The sequence below is a fragment of the Lutra lutra genome, chromosome 10 (assembly GCF_902655055.1).
Source record: "Lutra lutra chromosome 10, mLutLut1.2, whole genome shotgun sequence".
Lineage (NCBI taxonomy): Eukaryota > Metazoa > Chordata > Mammalia > Carnivora > Mustelidae > Lutra > Lutra lutra.
Window position 1 is genome coordinate 17,043,660 of NC_062287.1, and position 26,411 is coordinate 17,070,070.

General features: G+C 39.9%; 1 protein-coding gene and 1 long non-coding RNA gene across 4 annotated transcripts in view; one reads left to right on the forward strand and one right to left on the reverse strand.

The window, feature by feature from the left end:
- LOC125078721 (uncharacterized) overlaps positions 1-12,078 on the reverse strand; it is a 43,258-nt gene extending 31,180 nt beyond the window's left edge. Inside the window, exon 1 of the long non-coding RNA XR_007120970.1 lies at positions 12,014-12,078. This is a non-coding gene — a long non-coding RNA (uncharacterized LOC125078721). The remainder of the gene's footprint in view (positions 1-12,013) is intronic.
- A 108-nt stretch (positions 12,079-12,186) lies between these two features.
- Positions 12,187-24,837, forward strand: SC5D (sterol-C5-desaturase). 3 transcript variants are annotated; one of them, XM_047691790.1, is made up of 5 exons: positions 12,187-12,330; positions 19,569-19,786; positions 20,550-20,682; positions 22,226-22,326; positions 23,270-24,837. In XM_047691790.1, the coding sequence occupies exons 2-5, from the start codon at positions 19,577-19,579 to the stop codon at positions 23,723-23,725; spliced, it is 900 nt and encodes a 299-aa protein (XP_047547746.1). In that variant the 5' UTR covers positions 12,187-12,330; positions 19,569-19,576; the 3' UTR covers positions 23,726-24,837. The 3 variants fall into 3 exon arrangements, with proteins under 3 accessions (XP_047547746.1, XP_047547748.1, XP_047547747.1); XM_047691792.1 differs by lacking the exon at positions 12,187-12,330 and adding an exon at positions 12,386-12,701 and having other exon boundaries at positions 19,566-19,786; XM_047691791.1 differs by lacking the exon at positions 12,187-12,330 and adding an exon at positions 19,046-19,461.
- The last annotated feature ends 1,574 nt before the right edge of the window (positions 24,838-26,411 follow it).

A 26,411-nucleotide genomic window follows, 5' to 3' on the forward strand; every position in this document is an offset into this window, starting at 1 on the left:
TGTAGAGTAACACAAATGCATGAAGGCTAAATGATATGCTACTAAACAATGAATGGCTCAACCATGAAATCAAAGAGGAAATTTAAAAAATACATGCAGACAAATGAAAATGAAAACAACTGTCCAAAATCTTTGGGATGCAGCAAAAACTGTTCTGAGGGAAGTTTTAGCAATATAGGCCTACCTCAAGAAGCAAGAAAAATCTCAAATAAACAACATAACCTTACACTAAAAGGAGATAGAAAAAAGAAGAACAAAGCCCAAAACCAGTAGAAAGAAGGAAATAATAGAGATTGGACCAGAAATTAATGAGATAGAAACTAAAAAACCAATAGAACAGATAAATGAAACCAGGAGCAGGTTCTTTGAAAAGATCAACAAAATTGATAAACGTCTAGCCAGACTCATCAAGAAAGAGAGTGAGAGAGAAGACTCAAGCAAAATCAGAAATGAAAGAGAAATAACAACCAATGCCACAGAAATACAAAGGATTTTAAGACAATATTATGAAAAATTATATGCAAACAAATTGGACAACCTATAAGAAATGAATTCCTAGAAACATAGAACCTCTCAAAATTGAATTAAGAAGAAATAGGAAATTTGAACAGACTAATTACCAGCAGTGAAAGTAAATCAGTAATCAAAAAAAATCCCAAGAAACAAAAGTCCAGGATCAGGGACGCCTGGGTGACCCAGTCAGCTAGGCATCTGCCTTCCGCTCGGGTTGTGATCCTGGGGTCCTGGGATCGAGTCCCACGTTGAGCTCCTTGCTCGGCAGGGAGCCTGCTTCTCCCTCTGCCTGCTGCTCCCCCAATTGTCCTTGCTCTGTCTCTCTGACAAATAAATAAATAAGATCTTAAAAAAACAAAAAAGGTCCAGGACCAATAGCTTCACAGGTGAATTCTACCAAACACTTACAAAAAAATTAATACCTATTCTTCTCAAATTCATTCTATGAGACCAGTATCACCCTGATACCAAAACCAGATAGACACCACAAAAAAAGAAAACCACTGGCCAATATCTCTGATGGACATAGATGCAAAACTCTTCAACAAAATACTAGTGAACCAAATCCAACGATACATTAAAAAAAAATCACTCACCACAATCAAGTGAGATTTATTCCCAGTATGCGTAAATGGTTCAATATTTGCAAATCAATCAACATGATACATTGTATCAGTAAGAGAAAGGATAGGTCAGGAACAAGAAAAGGATGTCTACTCTCACCACTTTCATTCAGCACAGTACTGAAATAAATTGATGGATGGATGGATGGATAGATAGATGGGAAGAAAGAATCCAAACTGGTAAAGAAAAAATAAAACTTACTATTTGCAGAACACATGACACTATAAGTAGAAAACCCTAAAGACTCCACCAAAAAAACCCAGAAAAACAAACAAACAAACAAACAAACAAAAAAATCCTACTAGAACTGGTAAATGAATTCAATAAGGTTACAGGATACAAAATCAATATGCAGAAATATGTTGCATTTCTACACACTAATAATGAAGCAGCAGAAAGAAAAATTAAGAAAACAATCTCATTTACAATTGCATCAAAATAACAAAATACCTAGGAATAAATTTAACCAAGGAGGTAAAAAAAACCCTATACCGTGAAAAACCATAGAACACTGATGAAAGAAATTGAAGACAAAAACAAATGGAAAGACATCCCATGCTCACAGAGTGGGAGAACAAATATTGTTAAAATATTCATACTACAAAGGAATCTGCACACTTAATGCAATTCCTATCAAAATACCAACAGCATTTTTCACAGAATTAGAATAAATAATCTTAAAATTTGTATGGAACCATAAAAGATCCCAAATAACCCAAGCAACCATGAAAAAGACACACACACACAAAGCCGGAGGTATCATAACTCCAAATTTCAAGATATACTACAAAGCTGTAATAATGAAAAGAGTATAAAACTGGCACAAAAACAGACACATAGATCAATGGAACAGAATAGAAAGCCCGGAAATAAATCCATGCTTATATGGTCAATTAACCTTCAACCAAGGAGATAAGAATATGCAATGGGAGAAAGTCTCTTCCACAAATGATGTTGGGAAAACTGGACAGCAATATGCAAAAGAATGAAACTGGATCGCTTTCTTACATCATACACAAAAATAATCTCAAAATGTATTGAAGAGTCCTGACACCAAAAAAATCCTAAAAGAGAGCACAGGCAGTAATTTCTCTGACAATGGACATGGCAAGATTTTTCTACATATGTCTGGTGAGGAAAAGAGAACAAAAGTAAAAATAAGCTATTGGGACTACATCACAATAAAAAAGTTTCTGCACAACAAAGGAAACAACAAAACAGCCTACTGAATGGGAGAAGATATTTGCAGATGACATATCTGATAAAGGGTTAGTATCCTAAACATATAAAGAACTACATAATTGAACACCAAAAATCCAATAATTCAAATAAAAGATGGGCAGAACACATGAACAGTCCTTTCCTCAAAGAAGACATCTAAATGGCTTAACAGACACATGAAAAGATGCTCAACATCTCTCATCAAAAGGGAAATACAAATCAAAACTACAATGAGATATCTCCTCACACCTGCTAAATGGCAAAAATCAAAAACACAAGAAACAGTGTGACAAGGATGTGGAGAAAAGGGAAGCCTCATGCACTGTTGGTGGGAATGCAAACTGGTGCAGCTATCTGGAAAACAGTATGGAGGGTCCTCAAAAAACTGAAGATAGAATTACCATATGATCTAGTAATTCTACTATTGGCTATTTGCCCAAAGAATAGGAGAACACTAATTCAAACAGATATATGCACCCCTATGTGTACTGCAACATTATTTACAATAGCCAAACTATCTATGCAAATCAGTCAAGGGATTCACAAAATAAAAGGATGTAAAGTATGACACTATATACCCAAAATTTCAGGGTAGGGGGTTGAAGGAGTAAAAATCTAATGCTTTTAGAATAGGTTCACACTTAAGTGACCCATATACAGAAAACGTTAAATATAAACCTAGTGGTAAATGCATATCAAAAAATGTTAATAAATATGCAAGAAAAATAAAGAGAAAGGAATCCAAGTATAACACTAAGAAAGCAAACTAATTATAAGAGAAAAGAGCAAGAGAAGAAACAGAGAACCACAAAAACAACCATAAAACAAGTAATAAAATGGTAATAAATACATATCTATCAATAATTACTTTAAATGTAAATGAACCAAATGTTTCAATCAAAAGACACAGGGTGAGAGTGGATAAAAAAAGTAAGATCCATCTATACGCTGCTTAAAAGGGTTTCATTTCAGACCTAAAGACACATGCAGATTTAAACTGAAGGGATGAAAAAACATTCATCACACAAATGGAAGTGAAAAGAAGGCTGGGGTAGAAATATTTATAACAGACAAAATAGACTTTAAAATAAAGACTGTAACAAGAGACAAAGAAGGACACTGCATAATCAAAATGAACAAACAAGAAGATATAACAATTGTAAATATTTATGCATTGAACATGGGAGCACCCAAAAATATAAGGCATCTAATAACAAACATAAAGGAAGTAATTACCAAGTGAGGGAGGTGGGGGGGCTGGGTGAGACTGGTGGAGGGTATTAAGGAGGGCACATATTGCATGAAGCACTGGGTATGGTGCATAAACAATGAATCTTGGAACATGAAAAAAATTAAATTAAATTAAGATGTTAATAAATAAATAAAGTAATAAAGTAATTGATAGTAACACAATAATCATAGGGGACATTAACAGCCTACTTACCACAATGAACAGATCATCCAAGCAGAAAATCAACAAGGAATAGTGTCTTTGAGTGACATAGTGGACCAGATGGATCTAACAGATATATTCAGAATATTCCATCCTAAAAGAGCAAAACACACTCTTTTCCAAGCACACATGGAATACTCTCCAGAACAGATCACAAGTCTCAACAAATTAAAAACAAAAAAAAAAAACTTCCATCATACGACACATCTTCTCTGACCACAATGCTATGAAACTAGAAATCAACCCAAGAAAAAATCTGGAATAACACAAGTACATGGAGGTTAAATAACATGTTACTAAACAATGAATGGATCAATCAAGAAATCAAAGAAGAAATTAAAAAATCACTTTCTTACACCATACACAAAAATAAACTCAAAATGGATTAAAGGTTTAAACATGAGACCTGAAACCATAAAATTTCTAAAAGAGAGCACAGGCATTAATTTCTCTGACATTGGCCATAGCAACTTCTTTCTAAATAGAGCTCTTGAAGCAAGGGAAATAAAAGCGAAAATAAACTATTGGGACTACATCAAAATAAAAAGCTCCTACACAGCAAAGGAAAGAATCAATAAAGCAAAAAGACAACCTACTGAATGGCAAAAGGTATTTGCCACTGACATAGCCAATAAAGGGTTAGTGTTCAAAGTACATAAAGAACTGATACACCTCAATACTAAGAAAAAAAAAATCCAGTTTAAAAATGGGCAGAAGACATGAACAGACATTTCTCCAAAGAAGACATCCAGATGGCCAATAGACGTATGAAAAGATGCTCAACAGCACTCATCATCAGGGAAATACACATCAAAACCGCAATGAGATAGCACTTCACACCTGTCAGAATGGCTAAAATCAAAAACACAAGAAACACCAAGTGTTGGCAAGGATGTTGAGAAAAAGGAACCCTTGTGGACTGTTTGTGGGAATGCAAAATGCTCCAGCCACTGTGGAAGGCAGTACGAAGGAGGTTCCTCCAAAAAATGAAAAATAGAGTTACCATATGATCCAGTATTCCACTACTGGGTATTTAATCAAAGGATATGAATATGACAAAATGGAAAGATAGAAGTACCCCTATGTTTATTGCATTTACAATAGGCAAACTATAGAAATAGCCCAAATGTCCAATGGTAGATGAACATATATCCCATATATAATACAATGGAATACTGTTCAGCCATTAAAAAAAAAATGAAATCCTACCATTTGCCACAACATGGATGGATCTAGAGGGTATAATGCTAAGTGGAGTAAATCAGAGAAAGAAAAATACCATATAATTTCACTCATATGTGAAATTTAGGAAATAAAACAAAAAAGAGACAAACCAGGACACCTGGGTTGCTCAGTTGGTTAAGTGTCTGTCTTTGGCTCAGGTCATGATCCCAGAGTCCTGAGATCAAGTTCCCCATTGGGCTCTCTGCTCAGCAGGGAGCCTGCTTCTCCCTGTCACTCTCCCTCTGTTCTCTTTCTCTCTCAAATAAATAAATAAAATCTTTTAAAAAATATTAAAGGAGAGAGAGAGAGAAAGAGAGAGACCACCCAAAAAACAGAGTCTTAACTATAGAGAACAAACAGATGGTTACCAGAGGGGAGGGTGGGTGGGAGGATGGGGGAAAAAGGGAAGTGGATTTGGAGTACACTTACACTGATAAGCACTGAGTAACATTTAGAATTGCTGAATCGCTATATTGTATACCTGAAACTAATAAAACATTGTTAATTACACTGGAATTTTTAATAAAAAGGTTAGCAGCCTTTGGCGCCTGGGTGGCTCAGTTGGTTAAGCAACTGCCTTTGGCTCAGGTCATGATCCTGGAGTCCCGGGATTGAGTCCTGCGTCAGGCTCCCTGCTCAGCAGGAAGTCTGCTTCTCCCTCTGACCCTCTCCCCTCTCATGCTCGCTCGCTCTCCCTCTCTCAAATAAATAAATAAAATCTTAAAAAAAAAAAAGGTTAGCAGCCTTTAAAACAAACCATGATAAATGCTTTAACTAAGGTATATACCATAATACCTATGATATGTTTTGAAGAACACAGAGAAGGGAATAACCTAGAAGATAGTTGTTATGAATTGAATTGAGTTGAATTCCATGAAAAGTAATGTTGGAGTTCTAGCTTCCAGTGTTTCACGATGTAATCTTATTTGGAAATAGGATTGTTGTAGAAATAATCAGTTAATGAAAATCAGGTCCTACTGAATTAGTAGGTGTCCTTAATCCTAATAACTGATGTCCTTAATAAGAAAGGAAATATGGACATACACATAGGGAGAATACCACATAACGAACAAAGGCAGAGAGTAAGGTAAGGCAATTTCAAGTCAAGGAACAGCAAGGACTGAGGGCCATTACCTCAAACTAGGAAGAGGAAAGGAAGGATTCTCTCCTCTAAACATTTCAGGAGGCCCTGCCAGCACCTTGATTCCAGCCTCTGGAGCTGTCAGACAATAAATTTAGGTTGTTTTAAGCTGCCCAGTTCATGGTACTTTGTTGTGGAAGCCCTAGCAAACTACTAGGTAGAGTACGTATTAGCGTTCTGTGTTTTACAGAGGAGGAACAAATCCTCAAAGTTACAAACTTTAAGTGTAACCATGCTGGCATTGGACCCAAGTCTTCAAAACTATTGTTCTTGGCACGACCTTGGGACCAGAATAAATTAGCTCTGACATTCAAAGTCCACTGGCGATAAGAAAGGCAATAACGAGATAAAAGATGTTTGGGAAGGTCTAGCTCTCTGTGGACTAGCCATTTTCATGTTCTTCCCTTTCCTCAAATTTTATAAAGCGCAGAAATCTGGAAATAGTTTTCTTAATAGGTAAGATGCCGATAAATAAAATGCTAGCCTCTTTCATCAGAAAGATGGTTTTCATTCTGTTTCTGATAATTTGGTGACCTAGGTATCTGGATAAACTTCTTCACTAAAAAATTTCCACCACTGGCTCAAGAGGACTACAGAAGTCAATAAAAAATGAAATAGTCGGTGCCGAGCAAAGGGAGGAAATCACTGACAAGTAATTTCAAACTGAGGGCCACCCTGTTGCTCAGTCAGTAGAGCGTGTGACTCTCCATCTCAAGGTTATAGATTTGAGCCCTATGTTGGAGATAGAGTTTACTTAAAAATAAAATCTCCAAAAAAAAAAAAAGATGTTGGAGCTGAAAGCCAGGCCTCGGGCCAAATTCTTATTGTCTTCGTAGTATTAAAGACCTCAAAGTGAAAATTTAAGTTAGAGAGACCTTCCATTAGTAGAATTCGCAGAAGCCTGGCAGATGCTAATTTAAATTCTCCCGTGAAGAAATACATTCCAGGCTTCAAAAGAATTCCAACAAATAGAAGTCATTCATGAGTCCATCCTCCACGGTCTCATTTATAAGACAATTTTCACCTTGAGCTTTACTGCACCAGGCTATGCTCTTTGATGTTGTCACCCACGGCACAGACAACTCCTTGCCCTTCTAGTCCTACCTATTGCCTGACACCGGGGAACTCCCATTTCTCCTTCGAGTCTTAACTTGACCTGGGAAGCTGCTGGGAGTTCCTCAGAGAAAGTCAACATCCTGTCTGCGCACTATTCTGTTCCAGCATATGTTTTTTACTTACAACTCCAATTTCCTCAGGACCCACCAGCCCACAGTTACAAATGACATCAACATCAACAGTTCAAATGTCACAGATCAATTGCTCCTTCACCCATGGTCTCGGACAAAAATCTCTCCCGTTGTTACTTCTGGAAATTTATGGGTATGCCTCATTAGTGCACATGAATGAGTCTACACTCTGCTGTTGTTATGGAACTCATCTAAGGGAAGGCTAAAAAGAAACAGCAGATCCAAAATGGAGTCACTTTTGCTAAGCCCCACCGAGACTTCCTGACTGACTACACTGCAGTTTCAGCCTCCCAGGAGTGGAATTTGAAGCCAGTCAGCCTGGGATTTCCACACCAGCATTAGTGAGGTGATCTGCTCCAGGAAGAACTTCTGCTTTCCCCCCAAGGGAAGGAGACCTCGCCTGAAACAATCCACTTTCAACTTCCTTGTCTCACCCTCCTCCTGCCTATAAAACCTTCCATTTTGTATACCTCCTTGGAGCTACTCTCTACTTGCTAGATGGGAGTGGTTGAATAAAGCCAAATAGATCTTCAGATCTACTCAGTTGAATTTTGGTTTTTAACAGGAGTCACATGGCCAGCTTTCTGTAAAAGCACTGTTTCTAGCCCAGAGTCCTAATCCTAAGGCTCCAAAGTGAGAGAGAGAGATATCCCTAACTGGCACAGCAAACATGACTAATGTTTGTGTGAATATATGGGTACATGGCATAATATACAGCTGGAATTGTAAAGAATAATTACCTGTGCAGAGCAGAATTAGGACGTGGACACGCCTTTTTTTTTCCTTTATAAGCTCTTGTATAGTATTTGTTTTTAAATAAATACACACTTGCATCTTTGATGAAAATAGACTCGATTGCTTAAAATGACAGAGCATGCTTTCCGGTCCTTACTGGTCTGCAGTCAGCGTGTGTTCCACTCAGGGCTCGATCCCAGAATCCATGCGTTCGTGACCAGAGCTGAAGGGCAGGCGCCCCTAGAAACTCTGATTTTAGCTGAACAGACTACCAGAATGAAGGCTACATTTCTCGGCCTCCCTAATAGTTAGATGGAGCCATATAACCGAGTTGTAACCATGAGAATGTCAGAGAGGATGTATGGAATTTTCAGACCAAGGCTTTCAAAGAGTGGGTATGCACGTTCCATTCTCTCTTGGCCATTTCTCTAGAGAAGACAGAAAGTTATGACAATGGCAGAATTACAAGATGGAAAAACTTGGATCCCATTTAGAGGAGGGCTACCCAATGACCAGGATCATCCATTTGAACTGTTTTTTGAGTGAAAGATAAATTTCTACTGTGTTGGGGTCATTGTAATTCGGGGGCTTGTTAGCACAGACAAGTACATTAATTAACACTTCCATGGGAAAGAAAACCTTTTCTCTGGAGTAAACCTCTGTTATTTTGGGTGTCTGTCACATGACCTACAGCCTCATCAATATTACATATACATATGCTTTAAGAATTTTATTTTTACCTAAATATTTATTCTCCAGTCATTCCCTAAGGTCTTTCTTTTGAGTACGGTCCCTCTGATTGGAGCTTCAGGCAGTCTATCGCCTAAACTACAGGCCCAGAGTTTTGTATTTGATTTTCAACTTTAATTTGTTCGCAGTAGAGACAAGTTAACTCTTGCAGATCAAACTGAAGGCAGAATCCTGCCAGATTTGGGGCTTGAAAAGGTCTTTCTAGTCTCTCATCACCACCTTGCCTACACCCAATTCAATAGCTATTTATACTAGTAGCCATATTGATGCTATCTTTCCAAAACGTTCTTGGTTTTCATAGAAATAAGTCTTGGGGTGCCTGGGTGAGGGTAAGCCCCAAGCACAGGTTGTGATCTTGGGGTCATGAGATCGAGCCCCACGACGGGCTCCACGCTCAGCACAGAGTTTTCTTCAGATTCTCCCTCTCTCTGCCCCTCCTGCTTGTGTGCCCAGGCTCTTGCACACTCGCTCGCCCGCTCTCAAATCAATCAATCAATCTTTAAAAAAAACCCAAATTATTTTTCTTTGCAGACCCAAATTTTACCAATTTGCAAAATTTAATTATGTAATTATGAGGAGCGTAACAGAAATCAATAGATTGGTAGCATAACTGGCTCTTGTTAAGCATCCCACTCCACTGGTGGAAGGAGACACACGGGAGTGAACCAAAGTGAAGGCTACAAGCTGTGAGTCTTTAGTATTTTCCAAAGATCGGCTGGCATATTTCAGAAAGGCCACTGAGAACATAAGTTAAGTGGACCCTGGCTGGGAAGAGCTTCTACTGTATGCAATGTGGACTTCTGGGGGGACAGAGACCATAGATTTCATTTAATTTTCAGAGGGATCTCTGATCCCTAAAATATTAAGTAGCTACTTATTAGGTTTTAACCTAATCCATGGCACCGGGTTGAGGAATAAATATCTTCTCTTCCTGTATCTGTTTTTGGATGCTTGTGCACCTACCTTTTTCTTGAATATGCTTTTCTTTTTTTAAGATTTTATTTATTTATTTTAGAGCGAGAGAGAATGAGAGAGAACATGAGAGGAGAGAGGTCAGCAGGAGCAGCAGACTCCCTGTGGGGCAGGGAGCCCAGTGTGGGACTCGATCCCGGGACTCCAAGTTCATGACCTGAGCCAAAGGCAGTCGCTTAACCAAATGAACCACCAGGCTCTCCCTGAATACTCTTTTCTATCTAAAAACTAAAGTCATACAAATAGATGTTTGCGAGCCTGTGGCCCCATCAGCTCATCAAAAACACTCAGACTCTAAATCTCGGTTTAGAATCTACCAAGTGAATGAGGCTCCCTTACTCCACTCAGGTCAAATGCTCCCCACACAGAGAAAGGGACTGTAACCAATAATAAAACAGCCATCATCAGTTTTGATCCTTTCATCCTTTTGTTTTCTTCATAGCATGTATCACCATCTGATGGTGGTGCACGATCCCGTACATATTCAATGATAAAATTCTAGCTATTCGGGGTATTATATTGGAGGTTTGCTTATAATTTCAATGTCAGATTTCCCAATCTTTCACAATAGGTCATTTTTCTAAAATGCGAAATTACTTAATTCAAGGGAAAAATATACTTTCGGACTAAACAAACCACATAAGCAAATCCACAGCAGCCACAAATGTGGAACCTCTGTACTAGATAAATTATACCTTTTAAATCTGTGAGAATAAAAGGAAATCTCACTAAAAGGGACTTGAGTGGCCAGCAGGGGGAGCTCTTACACCCTTTCACTCCTAGTCAACTGCAGACCCAACAAGGAAGAGCCTAACCTTGCAAGTCCATTTACTTTTGCTGTTAATTTACTACCCCGGTAAGATGAAGGTTTCCCTCTACCCTAGCAACAACCCAGCCAATGAAAGACCGTCACAACAAAGCCAACGAAAAGCCATTCTACTTCCAACTCCCAGTTTATTCCAATGGACTTTTATTTACAACAGCCTTCCCGACCTCCCCTTTTTCTCTATAGAGTTTCTTTTTTTCCCCCTGTGGATTTGCCTGTGAGTTTGCCATAGCTTGCTTGCCCTAAATTGCAATCCTCTACTATTCTCAAACAAACCCCTTTTTGCTGGCAAAATAACTGGCTGTTTTATTTTCAAGGTTAACAAACCACATTTTTATGTTCCTCAGAAATGATACATAAAAATCTTAATCTCAAACATTAAAGGGTTAAATGAGAATGACAAAGGAAACAAGAAATGTGATTTGGAAAGTAGGAGCCAATTTCTCGTCTTGAGGTTGTACACCTGAAACGAATATACCGTTATCAAGTCATTACGGTGTACACCTGAAACTAATATACTGTTACAGGTCCACAAAAAAAAAAAAAAAAGAAGAAGAAGAAGAAGAAGAAGAAAAAAGAAAAAAGAAAATAGGAGGCAAGCCACAGGTATTTAAAACAATATTCATATAAAAGGTTTTTATGGAAACTAATTCATTTCTCCCCTTACCTGGTAGCACTTCTGATGCTCCTGTAAGGAAACAGAAATGGGTCTTTCCCAAACTTAGTTATCAGCATTATCACTTTTCAGCGTTTTCTTCTACTGACCACTCACGAGGGAGCAACACGGAAGGACAACATTTTCTCCCGACTGATCAAATTCATTACAGCAGCGGTTTTCTAACTTCAACAAACCTTAGACTCACTTGGGGTTTGTTAAATACAGATTTCTGGGACCCTCCGGCACGTTCTGATCCAGAAGGTCTGAGCGACTCCCGAGAATCCGTCTTTCCAAGCAACTCCCAGAGGATGCCAACACGGCCGGTTAGCCACTGAGAAGCCCTACACTGAGGCTCCCAGAAATTCGATTTACAAGCGTGACCACCGCAAACCACCACAAAAACAAACAAAACAAAACAAAACAAAACCACACACTCCGACTGGGAAATATTAGTCATTGTCTCACAGGTACTGAACTCCCTTCAATGTAAGTGGGGAAATGCCTCCGACATTCAACTCAAAGGAAAATACCTATTTCCCTCAAGGTAGGGCATCGGTTTTAGGAATGTCTGCATAAACACAGTCAATCTGCTTCGTGCAAGACTCAACTACACCCGTAGTGGCAGCTGAAAAGCAAACAAAAACAAAACCTGAAACTCCATTCTCCGCGGCTTGGGTACCTGAACCAGCGTCCCGCCCTCGCTTCCAACCGGAGGACGGAGGGGGCGTGGCCAAGCGCGCGGCGCCCACGTGACCACTGAGAGCCGCGCGCAGCCAAGTCGCGCGATCTGCCGTCATATCAGCTTATGCCGCCGGCCCCTGATTGGCTGGCGGCTCTTGCCGCTAGGAGCTTGTGCCTGGCTACGCCCCTCCAGGCCTTACCCGCTGGCTGACCGCCGCCGGCAGCCCAGTGGCCTCGGCCGCCTAGGACTTTGCGGAGGCCGAGCTGGCCACGGACTCTCTGGAGGTAGGGATAACGGGAGGGCGGGAGGAGGAGGCGAGATACACGTGTGCTGCACGGGCGGGGAAGGGGAAGGAAATTGGACAGGGAGCCATCAGCGCGACGCGTCCCCGGTGGGGAAGTTGTGCGGCCGGCCCTTTCTTTTCCCGCTAGGCGCAGGCGTGGGTGGGACCCCGCCTGAGTGTCAGGCTCTCCGCGGTGACCCGCACCAGGGACTGGCAGGCAGCCGGGTATCCCGGAAGCCGACGCGGGCGGTGATGCGTCGAGTGCGGGGTGCAGGGGACCGCTGGCCCGGAGACCCGCGGTGTGGGGGCTCTGTCCAGCCAGAGGTGGTTCCGGGGCGCCGAGGAGGCCCGCACGTGAAAGAAACAGGCACAGAGATAGGCGCGCAGGAAACGAAGTGCCTGATGTTGCGGAGCGCTCATCCGAGGGAGTCTGTGCAGCGAACACTAATGCTCTACTTCGAGACAGATATCCCTCTGGGTTGGAGGGAATCTTTCGTTTTTAAAGGGGCAAAGAAATTAGGCTGTGACCTCCTGACCATTACAGAGCAAACCCCAGTTACTGGATGGAGGGAGACAACAATCCACGGTTTGACAAGACTAAGAGGGAAGGGAAATGATCTGTTACGTTAGCATCGTAAAAGGAAAACATTGTGTCTACCGGCATCCCTATGTTATAGCAGAGGGGATTTGGAGGTGGTAGAGATAGGTGAAGTTCCAAATGTCACTAGGAAAAAAAGTTTCCAGTCTGGAAAGCTCGTGGTAGCCAGGTATTTTTAACCAAAACCTTCCAGCAGGTTACCTGTCTTTATGTCACCGTCGTTGTGTGAGCCCGTGTTTAGGTTTCTAATGATAAGCATCTAAAAAATGATGAATACATGATTCTTGATCACTCACAGAATGCTTTTCCTATCATTATGTAATGTAATTAGCATGAGATACTCAGAATTCCCTGTGTGTTTGTATACAGGTTGAGAGATAAGATAATGTAGAAGCTGAGAGAGCAGACTCTGGAATATACCTCCCATTTGTTACTTGGTACTTGACAAATTACTTAAATACTCCTGCCCTCCGTTTCCCTTTTTTATAAAGTAGGAGTTATGGAAGTACCTGCCTGGTAGGGTCGTGAGAATTAAGCAAGGTGATTCATAAAAAATGCTTTTACATAACACCTGTTTCTCAACAAATGTTAACAATTATGATCTATATATATTTTTTAAAGATTTTATTTATTTGACAGACAGAGAGATCACAAGTAGGCAGAGAGGGAGGGAGGGAGAGAGAGAGAGGGAGGGAGGAGGAAGCATGCTCCCTGCCTAGCAGAGAGCCCGATGCGGGACTCGATCCCAGGACCCTGAGATCATGACCTGAGCTGCAGGCAGAGGCTTAACCCACTGAGCCACCCAGGCAGCCCATGATCTATATTTTTAAAGTAAAGCCAAAGTAATAGTAGACCCAGTCATTCTAGCCTAATTGTGTTTTATTAATAACTGTACTTTATAAAAAAAAGTTTTCTTTGTTTCCGTGAAGGTAAAATAATACAAGCATCTGTTTCAGTCAGGGATATTTAACTTAGGGTCTGTGGAGCCCCGGACATAGGGGGTAAAAACACCTTAAAATTATATGCAAAATTTTGTGAGTTGGTAGTCACTGAGAATTTAAAAAAATAAGGAGCTGAAGAGTTGAGATCATGATGAAGAGGCATTCGAACTTGGTTCACGTCTTGGTTTAAGAACTTGGGACTTTGAGGGGTGCTTGGGTGGCTTAGCTGGTTAAGCATCCACCTTCAGCTCAGATCATGATCCCAGGGTGCTTGGATCAAGCCCCACATCAGGCTCCCTGCTCAGCCGAGAGTCTGCTTCTCCCTCTCTGCCTGCTGCTCCCCCTGCCTGTGTGTGTGTGTGTCTGTCTGTCTGTCTCTGTCAAAAAATCTTAAAAAACAAACAAACTTGGGATTTTGTAACCCGATTGCAAGTGTTTGAGTTCCAGCCCCAACATTTGTTTATTTGATGATCCCAAGCAGATTACTTGAATTTTTATAAAGATTTTAGTTATTTATTTGAGAAAGAAAGAGAGAGAGAGTGCACGCACACACGTGAGCATGAGCAGGGTGATGGGCAAAGGGAAAAGCAAACTTCCTGCTGAGCTGGGGACCCAACATGGGTCTCAAGCCTAGGACTCTGGGATACATGACCTAAGCCAAAGGCAGACGCTTAACCCGCTGAGCCACCCAGGTGCCCCAGATTACCTGAATTTCCTGTGCCCTGCTTCTTCATTCATAATACTAGTACCTGTAACAGTAGTGCCAAACCCTTAGGGTTTCTTGAAAGTGTTAAAGGAGGTAATATTTATGGTGCCAAGTGTAGAGTAAATATTGATATTAGATATCATCCATTATTTTTAAAGGAAAAGCCAAATGACACCTTTTTCTCCCTTAGGTTAAAGTAATTTTGATTCCGCTTCAGCCCCCTAACAGCAGTAATAATAGCTCCTATTTGACTAACTTCTGTGTCAGTTGGTGCCAAAACACTAGGGCCTTAGCCTCTAAACCTTAACAACAGTTCTGTAATGGAAATATGTTATCTCCATTTTACAGATGTGGGTCTGCATATAAACTTCAAATTTGGAGTCAGACGCACTACCATTGAGCCACGAGGTCACTGAACTTCAAATTTGATTTGCAATTTTGAGGTCATATTGTTACTGATTTCAGAAGATTTTGTGTTAGATATCAGAAAGTATAGTGGTATACTTATGAATATTTAATTACTGCATTAAAAAAAATAGAATTGAAACTAAAATTCTAAAAACACATAAAACAGGTTTTATTTCCCAGTATCTAAACTGCCTCTAGAATGACTGAGGCACATTTCTTCCTCCCTTCCAGGCACTGGTTTACTGTAACAGCAATTGTGACCAGGGAATATACAAATGAACACAATTAGTGTGGTCTTCAGATAAAAGTAAAACTAAGGAGTTTTTTAAAGGACTGAGACCTTTTGAAAATAATTATTTGCATCTGATATTAAAGATTGAATAAAGAAGAGTCTTAGTTAATGTTTGAGTTGGTTTGGGCTGTACTGTACTATACTGATTTAGGGCTAAGCAACACTGTAGGTAACATCCAGATTAGTCTGTAAACTCTTAACCAACCTTTAGTGGTGTCACAAAATCTTTCACAATTGTTAGGTTGTTTCAAAATGTTTGTTTCCTGCTATTACTTTGTGTAGTTTCTTTGCCACATGATCTCTGTTGGCTGTCTCTACCCCTTATGGCATCAATTTCAACTACTACAAGCTCACTTTTGAACCTCAGGTTCATATTTCTATGTAGTCCACTGCTTATGTCTAAGAGTAAGCATAGACTTAAAGCTTATTTAAGACCCAAACTGAACCCCTCATTGCTTATGCAGCCCATCCCTGTGGCACCAAATCTGCCAGCTCTCCCAGCATTCCCTCTTTTGATTATGATGACATCACTGTCCACTCAGGCCAGCTAAAAATCTCACAGTCATCCTGGATTTCTCCCTCATTCACATTCCAGCATTTAATTGGTCATCAAGCCCTGTGGGTTTTTTACTTGCTAAATCTCCAATGTACGTGCATGTGTGTTCTCAGAGCTGCTAAGCTAGTTAGTCTACCAGAGGACCAGCCAAATTAGTCTCTCTCTCTCTCTCTCTCTCTCTGCTTCTCATCGGTACACATATTCCTAATGGAGTGGTTTCTATGAAATATGGATCTGATTAGAACCTCTTTCCTGCTCAGAAACCTTTAGTATCTCCCCATTGTGTATGAGGGAAAGTCATATTCCCTAGCAAGGCAACAGAGCTTTGCACAGCCTGACACGAATTTCCTTTTACCAGGTTTATCCTGGAACAGTTTCCCCCCTCTCTTTCACCCCTGTCTTACTGTTTGGCACCCACCAGTGACACCCAGTGAGTCATGAATATACCATGACTTTTTTCTATGCCTTCGCCAGTTGTTTGTTTGTTTAAGATTTATCTATGTATTTATTTGGGGGGGGGGGGTCAGAGGGAGAGAATCTTCCAGCGGACTCCCTGCTGAGCACGGAGCCTGACTTGAGGCTCCATCCCATAACTCAAGAGATCATGAATGGGGCCAAAACCAAGAGTTAGACACTGAACCAATTGAGCCACCCAGGCACCGTGCAAGTTGTTATTTCTATTTGAAATAGCCATCCCTAATCTTTTCTTTCTGATAATGTCCTTTAAAGCCTGAATAAAATGTCACTATGAAGCCTTCTACTATAAGCTGGGGTAGTTGTGTTTTTTAATTATGTAGAATTTGTGTATATACCTTTATTATAGCATTATTATTGATGTAATTGTTTGTTTCCATAGTTGCCTCACCTTTCAGATGGATTTAGACTGTATCTTTTCAATATTTGTATGCTCATTACCTAGTGTAGTGCTTCATACTTGTTATTTGAATGAATTAACAATGTGTGATGAAGGATATATGTCAATATCTGGTGTTTAACATTAATTAAAACTTGCCATGACAGGGATGCCTGGGTGGCTCAGTCAGTTAAGTGTCTGCCTTCAGCTCAGTCCACGATCCTAGGATCTCGGGATCAAGCCCTGGGTTAGAGTTCCTCCTCAGCTGGGAGTCTTCTTCTCCCTCTCCCTCTGACCCTACCCCCTGCTTGTGTTCTCTCTCTCCCTCTCTCAAATGAATAAATAAAAAACTCTTTTAAGGGGCACCTGGGTGACTCAGTCGTTAAGCGTCTGCCTTCGGCTCAGGTCATGATCCCAGAGTCCTGGGATCGAGTCCCATATTGGGCTCCCTGCTCGACTGGGAGCCTGCTTCTCCCTCTCCCTGCTTGTGTTCCCTCTCTCGCTGTGTCTCTCTCTATCAAATCAATAACTAAAATCTTTTTTAAAAAAAATATTTTAAAAGAAAACTTTCCATGACAAAGTGAGAAAAAAAAATGCTTGCAACTCATATCATAAACAAGGATAAACACTCTCAGTAAATAAAGAACTTCTAGAATTTGATTTTAAGAAACTAAAAACCCAGTGGGAAAATGGGCAAAGGATAAAAACAGAATTGCACAGAAATAATATAAATTATTCTAAATATATAGAATGCTGTTCAACCTCACTCATAATAAGAAAAAGAAATCTATACCAAGATAATCATTTCTTGGCTATCAGATTAACGAATTTCCTACAATTTGATGATATTCTTTGTCTGTAAGGGTGTCAGGAAATGGGCACGATCCTACACAGCTGTGGGCTCACACAGTGGCACAGCTCCTATGCAGACCAACTTAGCCATATCTACCAACGTTACCGAGCCCATTCATCCTTGTCCTAGCTCTTCCGCTTGTAGAAGTTTACACAATATTTGGTTAATCATTGTTGCGTTATTTTAAATAGCATAAGGTAAGAATCTATCCAAATACTTATACGTAAGTTAAATAAACAGCAGTGAGGTCTCACAAAGGAACACAGGTCCACAGTCCCTTGGCTACAGTTTCAAGGTCTAAAAAACCAGGGCTTTATTTTGTTTTTTAAAAACTGGCACTCAAACTCATTTGACGGCACAGGCTTCCTCCAGCCGACTGAGGCACCCCCTGTGTGTTGGTGCCCCTGTCACGTACCCCAACCTCCGCTCTTTGCTGGGACTGTTTTATTACTTTGGGTTTAATTGCAGATGGAAATATTGTTTTTAAATCGTTAAAGACAACCCATGTGAATAACACGAATGGAAGCATCCGTCATTAGGAATAGCACAGACATGAAATTCTTGTAGGAGCTTGTACCTGGTGTCTGTGAGGCCTCCTACTGAAGAGGACAGCGTGGGCATTACCGACACATGTGACTTAGAGACTGGAAAAACAGATTGCTGGAGTTTTACCCCAGTGGGGAGGCGTTAAGAACTAATGAAAAACGGGAAACCACAGCCCAGGAGAGAAAGTGAACATCCTAACCATCTTTTGATTAAGTGGATTTGATCACAAGAACGTAAATAAACACCACCGATTGCTTCATTGATCGTGACACAAGCTAGGACACATCCTGAGGAACTGCTCTGCTGAAGGCAAATGTTAGTATTAAGAAGGGAAGGTTCAGAAATTTAGGCGGCTTCTGTAGTGAAAAACGAAAGTAGCATGAAAGTGACTCTGCTGATCCTGAAACAGCTAAACAGACCCCGATGAATTAGCTAAGATAATATCAGATGACAGCCCGAGTGTAGCACAAACGCACAGGAGTCCTGTGCTGACATATTGTTAAATCCCTCCACGTAGGAGCTGCGCCACTGCGAGCCCATAGCAGGGTAAGATCATGCCCGTTTCCCTGCAGCCTTACCAGCAGAGAGTGTCATCCAACTGTAGGATGTTCATTAAGTCATAGCAAAGAAATGGTATCTCCGTATATAGTCACACCCACTGTGTTTGAATGAGCCTCACAAAATACCTGGGCAGAAACCTTCAGGCTGATTCACTAACACATACGGGTGATCCAAGCTCCAGGCAGGCTGGACGGAAGACAACTGAAAAATTTAAATTATTTCCAGACAGCTCTCTTGTGCCTTCTCCTCCTCGAACTTCGAGTTACAAGTTTGCAGTTGCCAGCCCCCAATCTAGAATATTGATTGGGGGAAGAGGAATAAGTGTATTCTAGTTCTTAATCTAGAACCTGTCTCCTTTTGTTCTGTCAATGGGAGTGGCCTTTCCTCCTGTCACAAGAACAGATAGTCCCTGAGGTGGCAGCATAGATCCATCTAGCAAATTTGTCTTTGAGTCTCAGCACTGAAGGAAAATCCTCTGAAATCGGAGTCCTTTTAGAAGAGACGTATCACTGAAACTCGTAGCCAGAGGAGGAAACATCTGAGTACCCACTTTCCTGCGTTCCCCGTCTTTACTACTTGCCACATTGCCATAGGAGAGGTTGGAAAAGAACACAAAGATGGCATTAGATCTGCATGGATGCCACTAATCAGCAGATGTTAGGAAAAAAAAAAAAAACAAAAAAACTCTGGGTCTCAGTTTCTCTGAGCTTTGCTGTCCCCATGTATAATATGAAGAGATTGGGCTAGAGATGACATTTAAGTTCCTTTGGGCTCTAAAGATGGCATTTCAGGGATTCTGGTAGCTGCAGTCTTACACTGTAAGTGCTTATTAAAGCAGGAACTTCATGTACAATTTTTCCAAAAGTTTTTTGCATGGAGAACTATCAGCATGGGTAAATAATTGTTGCACCTGTTTATCCTTTAGGGGCTAAGATGGATCTTGTACTCAATGCTGCAGATTATTATTTTTTTACACCGTACATCTATCCAGCCTCATGGCCTGAGGATAACATCTTCCGACAAACTATTAGTCTCCTGATTGTAACAAATCTTGGAGCTTATATCCTTTATTTCTTCTTTGCAACACTGAGCTATTATTTTGTCTATGATCATGCATTAATGAAGCATCCACAATTTTTAAAGGTAAGTGATTGTCTTACCTACTTTTTAGCTACGGTTACAGTGAAAATAATAGGTATCTGTGAGCTTTTCAGATTAAACTGGGTTATAACCATTAAATAAAATTTTTGCAGCTAGCCTCAGATACGTTAGATATTTTTGGTAGGGCTAATCCCTTCTCTCCTTCTCTTAATTTAAATAGATGAATCCAACTTTGTTGTTGTTGTTTTAATTATAAGCCTGGTGTCTTCCTGGATACATAGGAATGAATTTCTTTGCTAATAATGAGGAATCAATAAATGCACACATTTGTGTAATTGTTTTAATATCTGACTCTCAAACTGAAACACGTTTTTATTACATATCTATTTTTTAACTAGCTGGGAGATTGTAGATTTGTTTACAGGCATTTTTTTCTCTTCCAGTTACTTGTATTTATCAGTGACTCGAAGGACTGGAAAAAAAAAAAAAAAGAGAAAATCAAGAGGGTTGGGGATGGACGTTATTTGTGAAAGGAAGGTTTATTCCATAAATGGAAATGTAGCATCCAATTTTGTGGGAACGAGAGAAAGTTTCAGAACTTAAAGTATTTATTACATTTGCTCTTTACAAAAGGAATGTTTTCCTTACACATACATTCCCACATGTTACCATTTTCACGGAAACAGTTTGGCGACGAGCCTCTTCAGATAAAAGAGATTGTAAAAATCCAATCCAAGACATATTGTGCTGGTTTTTGTTTAACATAGATTTTGTGATTTTTAAGTACTGGCCATTTCATTTTCAGAATCAAGTCTATAGAGAGATCATATTTACTGTCCAGTCATTGCCATGGATTAGTATTCCCACGGTGTCACTGTTCCTGCTAGAGTTGAGAGGTTACAGCAAATTATATGATGACATAGGAGAGTTTCCCAGTGGTAAGTACATAATATGAACGTCAGACAGTGGTTTCTCTAAAGAACCAGTCTTCTTCTTCGAAAAAAAAAAAAAAGTTGTTTAATTGTTTTAAATGCTCTGTTTTTATGTATTATGCCTTGCCACATACATTCATTTCCTAATCTATCAATTTTAAACTCTTAGTGATAGATGGAATTGGGCCCAGGGAAGCTGAGTATGATCAGAGAGAGACCTTTGCATTCATTCACTATTCTCTTTACTAAATTCAGACTCAAACAAAAAACCCTCAAGTAATACATGATAATTAGAAAAAAATCAGAAAAGTCAGAGTGTTAAAATCGGCTAACTTGCTACCTAGAAACTACCTCTTTTGACATATATGCCTGTCTACTCCATTATTTATGTAACAAAAATGAAACCCTACCATACAAACTGGTTTGGACTTTGATTTTTTTTTCTTAGTAGTGTAAATGCCCATATTTTCATCAGTAAATATTGACATTATATAGTATATTAGTTATAGTATCACAATTTGTAGATACCCGTAGTTTATTTAATTGATCCCCAATTTTTTAGATCTTTACATTAGTCTTTTTTTTTTGCTATTATAGATAGTCCTGTAGTGCCTAAATTAAGTTTTTGTGAAATTCTGAAATTATTCAATGAAGACCCATCTGTAATATCTAAATATTAGAAAGTAAGAATCGTAGTTAGTATTTCTTGAATGTTAATATGTACCAGCTACAGTTCTAAGCTTTTCACGCATATCAATCTGTTCCATTCCACATCAGTTCTATGACATGGGTCTTGTTAGGTTCCTTTTATAGGTGAGTAAATCAACGTACCATAACTTGCCCAGGTCATTCAGCAGATAAGTGGCGGATCTAGGACTGGAACCCAGGCTTGCTGGCACCAGCACACCTGTTGTCCAAGGAAGAGGTCAGATATTTAAAGGAAGGAACAAAAATGTCTAGGCCTTGAAAAGTGGATAGGATTTTGAGTAAAAGTAATAAAAAGAGAAATCGTGTTCTAGGAACCCGGAACAGAACAAGTCAAGGTACAGAGGTAAGACTTCCAAGATGTGGGGAGGACATTGAGTAAACCAGCCTGCTCGGTACAGGAACAGAGGAGGCTGGAAAGATCAGAACGTGTTGGGTTATGGAGTAAATGCTAGGCTTGAGGTGTTTAGTGGAAAATAAAATCCTAAGCAGGAAGATAGTATGTAAGGATATGTTTTACAAAGACTAATAAATATGAAGGAAAAATAAGTGGTGTTACTTATGCTCGGAGATTTAAATAATAAAGATGCCTTAAGTGTACGCTTTGTCTGTCTCATAAGTGCCTTCATAGTTTAACTTCAAGTTTTTATGGGAGGGAAATGAGGAAAGCAACAGATACCAGAGAGTTAAGGGAGATTAATTTACAATGTATCGCATTAGCCCAAACAGTTGATAGTGTTTGAGTCTAGGCTCCCATTTTGTGCGCTTAGATGGACAAGTACCAAGTAAACTCTGGTCCTGGAAGCTGGATCTTGATTCTGACATACCCTGTCATCTCTTCTAGGCTGGTTTCGCCTCATCGTTAGCGTAATGTCCTTCCTCTTTTTCACCGACATGCTGATCTACTGGATTCACAGAGGCCTTCATCATAGACTTGTGTATAAGGTAGAGTCATTTTTCTTTTAAGATTTTATTTATTTAGGGACGCCTGGGTGGCTCAGTTGGTTAAGCAGCTGCCTTCGGCTCAGGTCATGATCCCAGCGTCCTGGGATCGAGTCCCACATCGGGCTCCTTGCTTGGCAGCGAGCCTGCTTCTCCCTCTGCCTCTGCCTGTGCTCACTCTCGCTTCTCTCTCTATGACAAATAAATAAATAAAATCTTTAAAAAAAAAAAAGATTTTATTTATTTATTTGACAGACAGAGATCACAAGTAGACAGAGAGGCAGGTAGAGAGAGAGAGGGAAGCAGGCTCCCTGCTGAGCAGAGAGCCCGATACGGGGCTCCATCCCAGGACCCCGGGATCACGACCCGAGCTGAAGGCAGAGGCTTTAACCCACTGAGCCACCCAGGCGCCCCAGGTAGAGTCATTTTTAAGGGGAAGAGAAAAAATATATACATTTCAGCAGTGTATGGTTACAAATTCTGTTTTCTAGTTTAAGATTTTATTTGAGAGAGAGAGCGAGAGCACGTGCACAAGCAGGGGGAGGGGCAGAGGGAGAAGCAGACTCCCCCATTGAGCGGGGAGTCCAATGCGGGGCTCAGCCCCAGGGCCCTGAGATCATGACCTGAGCTTAAGCGGACATTTAACTGACTGAGTCAGCCAGGTGCCCCAAATTCTGTTTTGTATTTCTAAGAATTCCCTCTAACTTTTTGAATACCTGAGTAGCCACAGTCAAGACAGACACCAGGTGCATTTTGTTTGTGTTCTTTACTGGTCTGGACAGGCTGTGTTAAAATGTTACTGTGTTCAGGTAACAGGGTGTATTTTATCAAGTGACTTGGGGATTTAAGGAGATTTTTTTTTAGTTAGGTCATTTCCACAATGTGAGCATAAAGAGCTAAGTTGAAAAGTAAAGGTGGTTCTTAACTGTGTTCTTTCCTTCTGTAGCGCATACACAAACCTCATCATCTCTGGAAGATTCCGACTCCATTTGCAAGCCATGCTTTTCACCCTGTGGATGGCTTCCTTCAGAGTCTACCTTACCATATATACCCTTTTATCTTCCCATTACACAAGGTGGTTTACTTAAGTTTGTACATCTTGGTGAATATCTGGACGATTTCCATTCATGATGGCGACTTCCGTGTCCCCCAAATCTTAAGGCCATTTATTAATGGCTCAGCCCATCATACAGACCACCACATGTTCTTTGACTACAACTACGGACAGTATTTCACCTTGTGGGATAGAATTGGAGGCTCCTTCAAAAATCCTTCCTCCTTTGAAGGGAAGGGACCACTTAGTTATGTGAAGAAGATGACAGAAGAAAAGTGCAACAGCCACGCAGAAAACGGTTGTAAAAATGAAAAATTATTCAGTGGAGAGTTTACAAAGACTGAGTAGATTTTGTCCTATTGTTAACTGTTGTGAAGTATTTTTAATAAGGAAAATTAATCTACATACATAAAACCAAGAGACATAGCAAGTCAATGGTATTTGAGGGTACTGCTGAGGAATGATCGTGATGGCAGATCAAAGAAGGAATGCTGTGAACACTGAAATTTTAACCTCATGCTTACCATACTAGGTGTTGGTCTCCAGGACAGGTCGTGTCTCTGTAGCCAGCATATCTGTAACTTGTATAGCCTCAACAACAATTTTTATAAGGATAGAGAATAAATTATTGAGAGGACTAGGTTATGTCCTTTGCCTTAATAAATCCACCCATATTCGTTAAGAAAAATACATTGTGCTTGATAATACCAAGACTAAGCATCATAACAAAGAAATAATAATATAAACATGGTTCCTTGTTTCCGGAATGGTTAAGTCTTCAGTGTTGGTACAATAATGACTACCTGTAAGATTTTGTACACGTGGATACATCAGTGTGAAAAAAATGTCTGATAGAACTTATTAGTGGCCTCGTATATGACCTAGTTAATAGCAGATTTAGTAAGATTATCATCATCCAGTGTAGGAAGCTTATTCTCTGGGGACATTGTAAAATAATACATTTTACTGATGAAAAAAACAAATTAGAATTTTAAAAAAATACTGCTACTACCACGATTTAATCCAGATCTGGGATTATTTAAAGATTTTGATGGTTATTATTTTAAACCATTATTTAATGAGTATAAAAACTATGTGAACCTGAATATATTTATAAAGGGAAATTTGATGCCCAAATAATATATTTGACACTACTGCTTTTTTAATTAAATGGATGCACTGCACTTTTGATATGTTTCAGTTACAATCCTGTAATTTCCTATAAAAGGAAGTAATTGCCAAATATTTAGGCCAATCGCTGAAGATTAGTTTTGAAATCTTATTTTCCCTCTTCTCCCTTCACTTTTTCCCCACTTTCTCTGCAAAAAGATCTAACAAATAGTTTCATAAAGAAATGTTGTGAGTTGTAACATAAATATATTGGGAAAACGTGGTTTGGAAAGGCATTCTATAAGCTATTTATGTAAAATCAATAAAAGTTGATTATTACTATTGTTAAACTGTATCAGTTAAGTATCGTAACAGCACAAAGTATTCTTTGTACAAATTCCGTGTCAATTTGAAACCACAGAATTGATGTGGATTGTCAGGACTTTTTTAAATGTCCCCAAATGCTCAATGTCAAGGGGAGAAAAGAGAGGGTATCACATTCTTTTTGTTTTAGCAAGAGACCAGTCCTAAAATGTAATGCTTGGGATCCAGAAGAAAATATTTTTTTCTGAGTTACTGTTACAGTGTTGTGCTACTTAACATACTAGAGAACCAGGTGGTGTTTTGTAACTGACAGATATGGCCCCGTGATTTCCAATGACTCCCACCCCCAGCCCCGCCTCCAAAGCTTCACTTTGCCCCCCCCCAAAAAAAAAGGGAAATTAAGAAGTAAACTTTGTTTTCTGTGATAATGACGGCTAATATTCAAGTTTTCTATTTCTTCCTGCTTCAGTTTTGGTGTCATATATATGTTTCCAGGAATCTATCCATTTCTTCCTAGTTGTTGGATTTATTGGTGTTTTCCATAATGTTCTCTTCCTTGTATTTCTGTAGTATTGGTTGTTGTATTTCTCCTCTCTTATTTGTGCTCTTCTTTATTTGGGTCCTTTCTCTTTTCTTTTGGAGGAGTCTGGCTAGAGGTTTGTCAATTTTAACAATTTTTTCAAAGAACCAGCTCCAGGTTTCACTGATCTGTTGTATGGTTTCTTTTAGTTTCTAGATCATTTGATTCTGCTCTAGGCTTCATTTCCTTCCTTCTGCCGGCTTTAGGCTTTGTTCGTTGTTCTTTTTCTAGCTGCTTCAGGTGTTAAGTTTAGGTTTGTATTTGAGATTTTTTCTTGCTTCTTGAGGTAGGCCTGTGTTATGATACACTTCCCTCTTAGGACTTCCTCTGCTGCTTCCCTGAGTTTTGGACTGTTACGAATAAAGAAACTAATATTTATTGAGCTTTTACTCGTGGTCAGGCACCATTAATAGTCCTTGACATGAGGAAACTGGCAGGCAATTGTAGGACTTTCCCAAGGTTATTTCTCTCTCGTAAAGCCCAGTGTGGATGTTTCTGGTCAGTGGACAGCTTCCTGCAGTCATCCTGAGACCCAGGCTTCTTCCATCTTGGGGCTGCCTGTCTCCAGTTTCCAGAGTAGTCTTTGTTGGAGGAGCCCACAGGAAAAGAGGTCCCGAAAGTCCTGCATGTCCCTTACGAGTGTTCCTTTGGACAAAACTTCCCATCTCTGGGAAATGTGTCTTAGTTGTGCCTGAAAGGATGGGGCAACCACTTTCTGGAATAGCTAGCCAGTTTGCCATGCTCACACCACTTGTTCTCCTTTTGGGGGCCCCGATAAAGGTATTGAAGAGATGAATGAGCCCCCAGAGTATTTTAAGTTACCCATCCACTAGACAGATGTCCTGATGCCCTTAATTCCGTTACTCCGAGTGTTAGTTTCCTCTAGTTTCTTACCATTGTGTTGCTAATAGAAAAGAAAGGATGTAATGTGTAGGGAGAGGAAAGCTTCCTAAAGATGTTAGTAATAATCAGTCTCTGCCCTCCCTCCTTTTTTCTTAAATTCCAGTCTCATTGGGCAGT